The sequence below is a fragment of the Anolis sagrei genome, chromosome 1, assembly GCF_037176765.1.
Source record: "Anolis sagrei isolate rAnoSag1 chromosome 1, rAnoSag1.mat, whole genome shotgun sequence".
NCBI classification, from domain to species: Eukaryota; Metazoa; Chordata; class Lepidosauria; order Squamata; family Dactyloidae; genus Anolis; species Anolis sagrei.
Genome location: NC_090021.1, coordinates 236,370,601 through 236,384,045, shown reverse-complemented (window position 1 = coordinate 236,384,045; position 13,445 = coordinate 236,370,601). Strand labels below are relative to the sequence as shown.

The following is a 13,445-nucleotide window of genomic DNA, read 5'->3' as shown; positions in this document are numbered from 1 at the left end:
CATCTCAGAGTTACTTCATTTTGTAAATACCTCTGGGAGGTGGGAAAGAAAGAAAAGAAGACCAATCAGTGATGATAGCATAAAGGCAAAGAGGCTCTTCTGTTAACAGCTAACATGTGTTTTTTTCTTCTCAGGGGCACCTTCCCGTGATGTCCTCCTGGTCTCAGCCATCATCACCATCAGCCTTAGCGTCACCATTGTCCTGTGCGGCATCTGCCAGTGGTGTCAGCGCAAACTGGTAAGTCAGAACAATGCTGAAAGCAGAGGCACAGAACAGATGGGAAAAGACACGCCCCCCCCCCTTCCTGGACAGACCAGCTGTTTAGTAGTATGAAGGTTTCAAAGTCCCGTAGGCTAGAATAGACTATGGAACAGACTGCAAAGGAGAATGCTCCCAGAGATACGTAGGGAGGCGGGGGGGGGGGGGGGAAATCAAGCAGGAGTTTAATTAGAAAACTGGCTGCTCATAATCATGGTGTTTGCACAGTGCCCCCTAGTCCTTGTTAAATGCTTGGGGCACAACACCAGCAGTTAATGTGGTTCTGTAGTATTCTTCCAACAGCAATAATTGCAGGATCGGAAACAAGATAGAGAGGGGTCAGGCCTACCTGTAGACTGAAACAGGGGTAGAGGCAGAAAGGAGGAAACAAAGGAGGAATGAGGCAAATGGATAATCACTGATCTTAGAGGCAGGGAGGGAAAGGAATGGGGTTGAAATATAATTATCTAATGGGATAAGGAGAAAACTAGAAATCTGGCCATCTTGCCTACTCTGCTTGATAAATTTGACTAAAGATAAATGGTACTTTCACATCACACAATTGTAATTCTGTGACTTTTATTTAACCAATCTATGGAATCCTGGAATTTGCAGTGTAGGGAGTGGCATACCCTAGAGCAGAGTTTCTCAAACTGTGCTCCTCCAGATGTTTTGGACTTCAGCTCCCACAATTCCTAACAGCTGGTAAACTGGCTGGGATTTCTGGGAGCTGAAATCCAAAACACCTGGAGGAGCACAGTTTGAGAAACACTGTACACCAGGTCCCATCTTATCTTGGAAACTAAGCAAGGTCAGCCATAGTCATTAGTTAGGTGGGAAGCCACCAATGAATACCAGGTGATATAGGCTATATTTCAGATGACAAAACTTGGAAAATCAGCTCAGAATATTCCTTGTCTAACAGAACTCTATGGAATTCATGGGGTCCTCATATATTGACAGGTGACTTGTGCACAGACACATATTTATAATTCTTAGCCTGCAAACCTCAAGATTCCATAGGATGCAGCCATGGTAGTTAAAGTAGAATCATAGCACTATTAAAATATGTATGACCCCGAAAACACTCTCTCTTACAATGTAAACTGCCCATATTATGCTATGGGTCATGGAGAAAAACATCTTTCTCAAGCCTATAATCAAATTACAAATCCTAGGATTCTATAGGATGGGAGAATGTGATAATTAAATGCAGTGAACAGTTACACAGCATTGAGTTGTTTATTCCTGCAGTATGCAATGTGTGTGTGTGCAAGTTTAGATGTCCCTTCTAATGCTGTTTCTATGATTCTGTAAACAAATGGCTGTAACTTTGCAGCTCTAGGACTGCTACACAGAAAATTGTACTTCTGTACTTTCTATGGTTATATAGAAGATGGAATTTAATCAGATGCTGCTTGCCACACAACCAGGTAATAACCAACACATGCTGAAATTTCCTTTCTATGCAAAGATAGTCTCCTGTTTTCATTCTAGCAACCCTAAATTCAAGAATGAATTTAAATTCCTTGTCCTCACCTCACACCAGAAGCAACTTGCAGTTTCTCAAGTCGCTCTTGTAAGGAAGATACTGGCTGCCAATGCTATAAAGCTATTAACGACCGATGTTTCTGGTAGATGTGACTGCCACCACCTCAGTTTTATTGGTCTGAGGACCCAAAGGTGTGAATGTGTCATAAGTAAGGTGTGTTTGCCCTTAGTTCTTCTATTGCTTCTTCGGTGGCTGACTGGACTTTAAAGAGATTTCAATTATTGACTTGACTTAGTTCTGAGGAGATTGACAGACTAAGGCATACACCAGTTAAAAGTGAACTAGAAAAGGTTTATTGAACTTTAAACAAATATCTACTCATAGAATGAGTGGTACAGAGACTTGATTCAGTTGTAGAGACTTAGTTGGGTTAAACAGTTAGTTCTTCTGACAATAAAGCCTTTTAAAACTGTGAGTTGCCTTAAACACACTGCTCTATCCTTAGAACCAGTATCACTGGGAGAACAGACTCCTATCTGCCTCACACACAGGGCAATAAGCTCTCTTATACTTCTCCTAAATATAAGAAGACAAGTCTTTCTGTTACTGATCCTCTCAATACAGTAACCCTAGCCCTTGTCTGCTACTTATTCCCTATCCTTAAGGCTCACTTTAAAGCTTTCTTTCCCTGTCAGACTCCTATTTAGCTTCCTCTCCTAAAAATCCCTTCCTTCTGTGTCTGATGTCAAGACACTTCTCTCTCCTTGTCAAGAGCTGACAGCCTCTTTCCCTCTCTCAACTGACTCCTCCCCTCATTGCTCTAACCAATCAGGAGTCGGCTTGACTCCTCCTCCTGCTTCTGCCTGCCTTTCAAGATGACAGCTACTGATACTCAGGCTTTGGCCTGGACACCTTAAAGGTAGATTTCACTACAGCTCTTGACATGGAAAAAAACACCTACAAATGAACAAGAAACAGAAATGTCTGCAAAGGCTATTGTTACCTACTGATAGCTGCAACATACTAGAGGCAAAACTCTCTCCCTCTTTGTCTTTGTTTCTCTCTCACACACACACGCACTAAATCCAAAGGTACTATAAGGTTCACTTTGTGAGCTATAAATTTATTCCATGAGGCTATTTCTTCTTTTCCCTCTGCCATTTATTTCAAAGGAAAGGGATCTTCTATTTCCTTACTTTCCACATACAATCTGAGAAAGAAAACTTGGCATCAAAGGAGAGAAAAAACAGAAAAAGTATGTCTAACCTGGAGAACAACCAAAGAGCATTCTCTTTTCTTTACTCTACCAATATTGAAGTAAGCCACAGAATCCTAGCCACGCCAGACATTTCATATATTTCACAGATTAAAACCCAAAGAGGTGTGATCAAGCAGCATCAAAATGTGGTCAAGATGGTGAAAGTTACAAATCAGGAAGAACAGATAAACTAGAAGTTACTTGGTCTCATATCCTCTCATAGTTGCCCATCTCGGTCTGTGGAAATAACTTTCTTTCCATTTTCAAAATTCCAAATATTACCTGAGAGGGTATACATTTTACACTCATCCTGATATCTATGTTTAAAAGACATATGTTTAAAATCTGTTAAATTTTATATAGTTAAGAAACCGGTTACTATACTCTTGTCATGCTGCTGTGGACTTTTAGGCAGTTCAATAATGAAAAGGAAAAGAGATTCCATGTTCATTGAATTTTGCTGCAGTGCATGTGCAATTAAGTGGCCTGACAATTTATGGCAACCCCATGGACTTCACAGGGTTTTGTTAGGCAAGAAATACGCAAAGGTCTGAAAAAGCCTAGTGTGCAAAATGTTCATTGGTGGTTTTCTATGCAGTAAGTACTAACCAAGACTGACCTTGGTAAACTCCAAGATCAAATGGGATTGGGTGCCTTTAGAGTTGGCCACATGATATAGCCATCTTAGTGAGGTTTGCTCAATCCCCCAAAGCTACTTGTATTACCTTGAGGTTTTTTGGGGAGAAGAAAGGTGGGCTATAAATATACTAAATAAAGAAATATTAACCATTATGTTTAATCCAGATTGAGCCAGGTGTGGAGGACATAAAAGACATTCTGCCGTTACAGCCAGCAGGTCTTTTCCTGGCAATGTTGTTATTCTGAAATAATCTCCCAAATGTTACCCTTTATTGTGAGGCAGTCCAGGTGTTCTCTTTGGAAGCTATTATACTGTTGCTTTTTAAATTTTCCATACACTTAGTCCACAGTATTTTGCACCCTGGAGGAAGAGGATTATTTTTTCAGGTAGCATAGTTGTTTCCATTATATATGCCCTTTGGAATGGTTTTGTTTTATAAGCATCTGTGGAATATTCCTTGTGGCATATTTGACAGGTGGTAGACATCTACCGCAAAGCCTTTCATAAATTGTGACTTTTCCAATTAGTTTTAATAAAGTCACACGGAAAGCTTGGGGGCTCATTGTTTGCTGTGCCATGGTATCATGGGACCACTCCATTAGCCTTTCAAGAAAGAGTGAAAAGCTCAATTCTGTGACATTAAATGGTGACAAGTGATACAGCTTCCCATATCTCCAAGCTCATACCATTCTGTGACCTTTTTCAAAGGGATCAGCAATTGCCATAGAGTCATAGAATCATAAAGTTGGAAAGGACGCTGGGCTGCTCAGTGCAGAACACCCAGCTACAGCATCCCAAACAGATAGTTGCTCAGCCTCTTTTTGGAGATATCCAAAGAAGGACACACTCATCTTTTTACAGTTAGCTCCATTGCCAATCAACTCTTACCATCAAGAAGTTCCTTCTAGTGTTCAATTGAAATTTAATCTCCTATAACATCAGACTATTAGACCTGGTCCTACCCCCTGGAGTATCCTAGTCCTCTGTGTGGCAGCCCATGACACATTTAGGACCTCATCACATGGGGCTTTTGCCCCATCCTACGACACTTCCAGGATGGAACCAGAATGGAGCCTGCTGGAGCCCATCACATGATGCAGGACTACTTCAAGCAGGGCTCTGTTCTGGCTCCATCCTGGAAGCATCATAGGACGGAGCCCTGAGAACATGGGTGGAAGTTGGGCAGCAACATTTTCCCCTATGTGATGGGGAAGCGGGCAATACGAGGTGCTTAGTGCCAGTTTTCCCTACTGCCCGAAAGATTTGTCCTGCTGCTGGATTAATTCCAGTTCCCCCACTGTCCTCCAGCTTAAGGACCTCCATGTGATGAGTTCTTTTAAGAGTATAATTAGGTCATTTCCTCAGTCTTCTCTATACCAGGGTTTTGTTTTTGTTTTTTTGTCGTGTCAGGAGCGACTTGAGAAACTGCAAGTCACTTCTGGTGTGAGAGCTGAATGTGCCCAGCTCCTGCGTCTTTTTATCATATGCTAGCTCTCCATACCTCTTATTTTCATTGCCTTTCTCTGGACCTACTCCAGTTTGTCTATATCAGGGGTCCCCAAACTAAAGCCCGCGCATCACATGTGGCCCTCCAAGACCCTTGACCTGTACCCCGTCCTAACTTTAGACTGAGGGTTGCCCATATCTGAAACGACTTGAAGGCGTACAACAACAACAATAATAATCCTATTTAACTTGACTATCTCACCAGCCAAAAGCAGACCCACACTTCCTATTGAAATACTGGAAATTTTATGTTGGTCAAAATTGTTCTCCATTTTACATATTCTATTGATCTTTCATGGTTTGTTTATTCGTTTGTTTGGATTTTATTGCATTATAAATAAAACATATGCAGTGTGCGTAAGATTTTTTTTTAACTATAGTTCGGCCCCCCAACCATCTGAGGGAATGTGAACTGACCCTCTGCCTAAATGTGTGAGGACCCCTAGTCTATATCCTTCACAAAGTGAGGCACCCAGAACTGAATGCCTGACTAATGCAGAATGTAATGGAATATTGCTTCCCTTGACTTGGAAACTTTGTTGTTGTTGTTGTTCTTTTGTTCAGTCATTTCCTACTCTTCGTGACATCATGGACCAGCCCATGCCAGAGCTCCCTGTTGGCCGTCACCTCCCCCAGCTCCTTCAGAGTCAAGCCAATCACTTCAAGGATGCCATCCATCCATCTTGCCCTTGGTCGGCCCCTCTTCCTTTTTCCTTCCATTTTCCCCAGCATCATTGTCTTCTCTAAGCTTTCCTGTCTCCTCGTGATGTGACCAAAGTACTTCAACTTTGTCTTTAATATCCTTCCCTCCAATGAGCAGTCGGGCTTTATTTCCTGGAGGATGGACTGGTTGGATCTTTGCGCAGTCCAAGGCACTCTCAGAACTTTCCTCCAGCACAGAGTTCAAAAGCGTATATCTTCCTTCACTCATCCTTCCCTATCGTCCAGCTCTCACATCCGTAGGTGACTATGGGGAATACCATTGCTTTAACTATGTGGCTCTTTGTTGCCAGTGTGATGTCTCTACTCTTCACTATTTTATCGAGATTGGACATTGCTCTCCTCCCAAGAAGTATGCATCTCCTATGCTACTGTTAAAGCAGGCTAAAATAGCATTTGCCTCCTTTACTGCAGCATCACTTCTCCTTATGTTCAGTTTATGATCAACAATAATCCCAAAGTCCTTTTCTCTCATAGTACTGCTATGCTATGCATCCCACATCCTATATCTATGCATTTAGTTTTGTCTATGCATTTTAATTTTACTAATTTTCTGCCCAATGCTATAGTTGATCCAGGCCTTTCTGGAATTCTGCCCCTATTTTCCAATGTGTTAGCCACTCTTCCCAGTTTTGTACCATCTGCTGATATGGATTCCCTCCACCTCGACATTAATGAAAAGTACTGAAGTGTAATGGCACTCCACTCAAGACTTCCTTCTAGTGTAAAGCACAACCATTGATGGTGATCCTTTGAGCATGTTTTTCAAATCAGTTATGGGTCCGTGTGGCAGCGTTCCCATCTATTTCACATTTAATCGGTTTGTTAATCCAAATATTATGAAGGACCTCATCAAAAGTCTTGTTGGAATCTAGATAAATGACATCCACAGAATTCCAACATGATATAAGATTAGTTTATCAGGTTTGTTCTTTATAAAACCATGCTGGTACCTACCGACACTGTATGGTGATTAAGATATATGCAGGCAGACTCCTGTATAATTTGTTCTAATATTTTTCCGGGTATTGAGGCTAGGCTGACTAGTTTGTATATTTTTTTGGGTATGCAATATGAACATAGTGAGTACCTCACTCTTTACATATACCCTTTAGATTTTTTTATCTTTATAGTTAATCTTATTTAACATTGTATTAATTTTCAGTTTTATAAGACTGGCGACACTGTTCAAACAGCTATGAAAACTAGAGTGTATGATTAACCAAATGTATTTTTAATTAAAAGCATGCAGGTCTTGATATTTTACAATAGCAAGGCCATCTCCCAGACGTACATTTTAGAATGAGTGGTGCGCTGTTTTTTATTTTTTGAAATAGGCATTGATGCTTAAGTGCCAAAATGGTCCATTTATCATATTTATGTTGTGCCGTTTTAGCAAGATGTTTGTGGCAATACACACCAATGCCGTATGGTAGGCTAAGACACCATAGCCAGCTTTATGGCTTTGGGGGTATAAATCCTGTCCAAATCCAGCCTTTTCTCCACTATTGTCTCTGACAGACAACCAAGGAGGCAGTCATAGATTCCTAAATAAATCCATGTCTTATTGCTTAGCGTCTGCCATTGCCAGTGAGAAATGAAAGCAACAGATGTCAAGATAATTAACCAAGTGATGAGTTTGTGCAATTTCAAGGATCCATCATTGAAATACCTGTATGTAAAAGCTGGGAAACTGTAGCATTTACTGCTCCCTTGGTAGATTGGATAATCAAAGCCAAATCAGTTTGAAGCCTGGGATTTGCATGTTTCACTAGGATCTTTTTGCAATTTTGAATTTTTTGTCTATTTTCTTTACTTGCAGCTCTTTTAGTCTAGGTGTGTGCAGTTTAGTGAACCATACATGCCTACCTTCTCTCCATCTACTCCTTCCCTGAGGAACAAGGAAGTAATCAGGAGCTTTCCCTCTCACTGAGTGTTTTGTGAAACCTTAAATAGAAAGCTACATACATAAACTTTCCTAGATTAAAGCCCACTTCGTTGCATGCATGAAAGGTTGCCCTTAATTTGGTTGGAATATACAGAGAAATGTAGGGGATAGGATTGTGAAAGAAAAGAAAATGCAAATAGTACAGATCATGAGCACTACATTAGAGCATAAATATTTTTAAAACTAGGTCAGAGTGACCAGAACACAAAGCATTTTTAAGACACGGAGAATTATATATTTTAACCAGCTATTTTCTCCTCACATATCAACTGCAAAAGTCAAGATTTCCGAGCATGAGTACCTCATGGACAGAGTGAAAGGAGATGTATCCTCTTATTATTTGGGAGCGGGATGCTGCTCGTATATAACCATGCATGCTCTGCTCACAAGTCACCAAGCTGAAGCCGATCATTAAAGTTGCCAGATGTTGTGATCGAAACTTTAGAAGAACCTCTGAGCAACTTACTGGATAAAAATACATAATTTCTCCTAAGATTTGGACCACAACATCTGGCAACTTTAATGTTCTTCCGTTTGCCTCCCTGTTCACCTGTGCCAGAGTCAGTGGCTTGGACATGATGCAGTAGAATAAAACTTCCAGGAATACACATGGCTTCCCTATCATCCAGACAGCTTAGGCAGCTGAGCAAGAGTACAGCCCTGTAGAAACGCCAGCTGGTATCTAGTTTCCAGCATTTGTGAGCACTTTCACTTAATTGTGCCTTCAAACAGAAATTTGTCCTGAGCACTAACCCCATGTTCAGAAAACTTAATGATAAGGAACAGGGTGTATAATTTTGACTTGATACCATTATTTTTCTTGGCACCCCTTAACAGTAGAAACAACAAATCCTTAAAGAGTGTAAATCCACTCACTTAACTACTTGTTTATATGTTTTCTACTCAAAAGAAATGTAGGTCACATGAAATTGTTTGATTGATTTAGTGATTCTGTCCAAAACTGGACAGATGTGGATAGCAAGTATTTATATTTTATACCAGGGTTGAGAATCACATGGCTCTCCTGATGTTGCTGGACGGCTCCCAAACAAACTATCAAGTGTGAGCATAGCCAATGCTAAGAAATGCTGGAAAATGCAGAACAGCAACATCTAGAGGGCTGCATAATTTACACTACTGATTTAAACTCAGATATGCCCACCTTACATTTTGACTATGCATGGGATATTAGATTCAGAATATCACTGGAGATCTTAGAAAAACTCACAAAGACTTCCAGGAGAGATTTATTTTAGAGTGTAGGTGAATGAAACCAAGTAGTCTGTGGAAGAAGGGGTCATACTGTACTTCTTTCCTGTCTTTCTGCCCAGATTTTACCCTTGGATTGCAGAGGGAATGGAAGATCAGTAGAAAGGCAATAGCAGTTTTCATATGGTTGGGGCAGATGGTGACCTAAGGCAACTCTGGGGTTTTCTGGGGTTGAGAGTGTGTGGCTTATCAAGGTCACCCAGTAGGTTTCGGTTGCCATGCAGGGAATCAAACTTTGCTCTCCAGAGTTGTAGTCCAATGCTTAAACCACTGCATCATGCTGTCAGTATGATACTGAGAAAACATAATTTAAAAATTGGATTCCTGGGCATAAAGAATGAAGAACTCATCCTGAGCTTGCTCTTTTGGCACAGCTGTCACCATTTAAATGTTAAACAGTAACAATCATACAAATACCTTCTACAGAATGCCTTTCGTGCTTAATAGCAATGTTCATCAGTGTAATTTGGCTGACGTGAAGTTTGTGCAAAAACAAACTTCTGAAGACAAGTGCTGCAAAGCCAGGAATTGCAACAATTGTCTGATCCAGACATGAATAGTCATTTTAACACTGTGGTGAAACATGAGGCATGTTCTGCTTGTTAGAGAAACTAACTGGACTGGAGAAGAACAAAATATGTAAACAAGCACCGCATTTTCTGCCACTCAGAGGAAAAGAGAAAATACGAATATAGTCAAATGAAAAAGAGAATATGGACCTTACTGCACGAGGCAGGAAAATCAGCATTGCATCTTTTGCACAACACTGAGCTCCTGTTTGTCAGCTCCAGCTTCCCATGCAGGGACATGAGAGAAGCCTCCCACAGGATGGTAAAACATCCAGGCTGTGCCCTGGGCAACTTCCCTGCAGATGGCCAATTCTCTCACAGCAGAAGTGACATGCAGTTTCTCAAGTCAATTCTGACATGATTTAAAAAAAACCTTATGGAGAGATGTTCATGAATGATTTGAAGGGTTCTTTCATGTTTCTGTTATTATTTTCATCTTGATGCTGATGAGCAACCTGCAATTCCTTGTGCCTGACACACAAAGAGGCATCAGAAAGAGGTCCTGTGGGTGCTAGAGGAAACTCAACAAGCACCTCCAAGACCCTCCAATACTATAGACTTACCAAAAGAGATCTCAGAGGTTTTGGAGACTTGAGGAAGAACTCAAGAATGTGGAAGGAGGGGGGAAAGGAATAGTAGTCTTGCCCTTTGCAACAACACCTGAAGTAACAGTCCCCACAAATCACCTTGGATATGCAGAGGCTTTTTTTTGGTGGCGCCAGTTTGGGAGACTGCTGAGTGCTGGGCATATATACCTGGTGGGAGCATTCCAAACCATCATCCTTCACTGATGGGGAGTCTGGTTTGAGCTGGGGAGGAATCTTGTAGCCAGTGAGAGTTTCTGGCTGAGAGAAATTTCAACTGGTTGGCACAGTTTTTATTACTCACTTGATTAAGAGTTGTGATAATTGAATGTTTTAAAGGAAATATTTATGCAGTATGAAAATATGTTGTCAAAATAATCTACATTAAAAAATGAAGATATCCCTGGGATGGAGTGGTGAAAGATCTGTTTATATATTTCACTTACACTACTATTTTTTCACATTCTGCCATCATGCTTCCTCTTTTCATATAAAAATAGAAGTTTATTTTGAGATTGAGCATTGCTTTTCAGCTTTATTTATACAGGTTGAGCATCCCTTATCTGAAATGCATGAACTGGAAGTGTTTTGGATTTTAGATTTCACACGCAAACACACACACACATTTTGGAACACCTGTATTTGCATATACATACACAATGAAATATCTTGGAGATGAGACCCAAGTCTAAACATGAAATTCACTTACATTTCATAGACATCTTATACACATAGTTTGAAGGCAATTTGATGATGATGATGATGATGATGATATAACTTTATTTTTGTACCCTGCCTCCATCTCCCCAAAGGGACCCGCCCTGGCTTACAAGGGGACGAGTCCAATCAACATAGTTAAAATATAACACACTAAAATACATGAATAGCAGCAGAAAACAACATTATAACAGAATATAAAAGCAATAATTTTGTGAATAAAATAAAGGTAGGGTAAAAGTATGATAGCTGGGATCCAGTGCTGCTAGCGCTACGCTGTTTCCGCAACGGTGGTTGTGAATGAGGGAAGGGAACACGTGGATGACCACTCAGACAACCACGTGGGTAAGAGAGCGGGTGGAGTGAGAGACACAGTTGTGACAGAGTCGGGAAGATAGTTCATAGTTGCATTTGAAGGAAGGATAAAAAGGAGGGGAGATATACAAAGAGGGGTGAGGAATTAATAAAATCCAGTTTATTGAGCAGTTTTGCAACACCCTCCAGTTTGTGGACAACCTGGATGTGGGGTAGCCATGAAGCTGGTGAACATGGGTGCGTTATCTCGCACATGTGATCCCTGCGCTAATTCTGACCTGTGTTGCGCTACCAGCGTACCGCAACCACCGTTGTGGAAACAGCACAGTGCTAGCAGCACTGGGTCCCAGCTATCATACTTTTACCAAAGGTAGTTTGAACTATCAGAGAAGAAAGGGTGTGACTATCTAAGCCACCCATGTAGACAATTTTAGATTTTGGAATATTTCAGAATTTGGGATATAGGATGCTCAAGCTGTATAACAGCATGGGCAAACTTCAGCCCTCCAGATGTTTTGGACTTCAACTCCCACCATTCCTAACAGCCTCAAGACCTTTTCTTTTCCCTCTCAGCCATTTAAGTGCCTGAGGGAGAAAAGAAAGGGGCCTAAGGCTGCTAGGAATGGTGGGAGTTGAAGTCCAAATCACCTGGAGGCAGGCCCGTAGCCAGGATTTTGATTCAGGGGGGCAAGTTTGATTCGGGGGGGGGCTGAGTCTGAGTGAAAGAGGGTCTACCCTAGCAAACCTTTTGTATCGTTACCCCAATACCCCCATGCATATGGGATATATTGATCATGGTGATCAGATCATGATATGAATAAACATAACAGTTTAAATAATGTACCAGTAAGGCCTTCTCGCGGACCACCATGAGAATTTCGGGGCTGAAGCCCCTCAAGCCCCCCCCCCCCCCCGCCCCGGCTACATGCCTGCCTGGAGGGAGGGCTGAAGTTTTCCCATGCCTGCTATATAAGGACAGGTAGAGATCTTTTGCTTGGGAATACAGTTGCTGAGAAGCAAGAGGCATAATGGCTGAGGGTAATGGGATTGGTAGCAAATCTATCCCTTATATATGTGGAGGATATGGCAGAATGTTGGCACTGAATCAGGTCTAGCAGGGCCATTACCGAGCTAAAAATAAACTGCAATTTTAAAGAAACAATCTAAGGAAATGTCCCCAATCTACTCCAGACACCCCACTCTGCCCGGCAGTCCCTGGCATTCAGCCTCCCGCTGCAGCTTGTTTTCTCTTGAAAAGAAATCGCACTCGGCTCATCTAGGGATTCAAAACTGGGTCACGTTCTCCAAAGATGGCTATATTTCCCCCATTTATCAACAAAGGGAAAAAAAGCCTTAATGAAAAGGAATAATAACACTCTCCCTCTTCAAAATGCTGCCTGCCTCTCTCTGAGCAGAGGAATGAGATGCGTTCAGACAGCATTAACGACAATAGTAAGCAACATTTATAAATAAAACCACAACCATTTAAATCGAAACAGTTCACTGTATTGTAATGCAAGCACTGAAAGCCTTGAGACATTGCCTTGCAAAGTGGCATCCAACACAGCTAAGGCACAGCTGGATTCCCTGATTCTCTCGCCCAGTGGTTCCCAACCATTTGGGTCCTCCAAGTGTTTTGGATAGCTGGTGAGCTAGCTAGGATTTCTGGGAGTTGAAGTCCAAAACACCTGGAGTACCAAAGGTTGGGAATGCTGGAAATAGCAACCTCCTGCTCTAGCCTATCTCAACTCTGCCAACCAATTTATAGCCACCAAAACTGTCTCCTTGTGCCTTCAGAGTCCAGCATTCTGGGTTCTGATTTCTTGCATTCGCAACAAGCTTAGGCACTTTTTACTTATGTGTGGAATGCATTCATGAGCTAAGCTGCAATATCACTGCATTAATAAGTAAAGACTCTCATCTGGGAACCAAATTAATAAAAGCGGCTGCCACAGTGGGAGCAAGATGAATGGAAGATCACACTGATCAGCAATAATCAGGCTAAAGCCTTGTCTGGTTCAGCTTCATTCCAGTGAATGGCATCTTCCACCCGTCCCCCACTGCCCCCCCCCTCCCAAAGCCCTCAAATTGACAGGGAAGACATCATGCTCTTTTGCATCCAACAGATGGAGTAGATAGTGATAAGTGGCCAAGGGAAAATAGATTCC

At 41.6% G+C, this 13,445-nt stretch overlaps 1 protein-coding gene across 8 annotated transcripts in view; it reads left to right on the top strand.

Moving 5' to 3' along the window:
- The window catches only part of SYT7 (synaptotagmin 7), a 274,392-nt gene that overhangs the window by 157,039 nt on the left and 103,908 nt on the right, over positions 1-13,445 (top strand). For all 8 annotated transcript variants that reach the window (XM_060770790.2, XM_060770798.2, XM_060770780.2 and 5 more), the window contains exon 2: positions 135-238. In XM_060770790.2, coding sequence (XP_060626773.1) covers positions 135-238 — 104 coding nt within the window. The remainder of the gene's footprint in view (positions 1-134; positions 239-13,445) is intronic.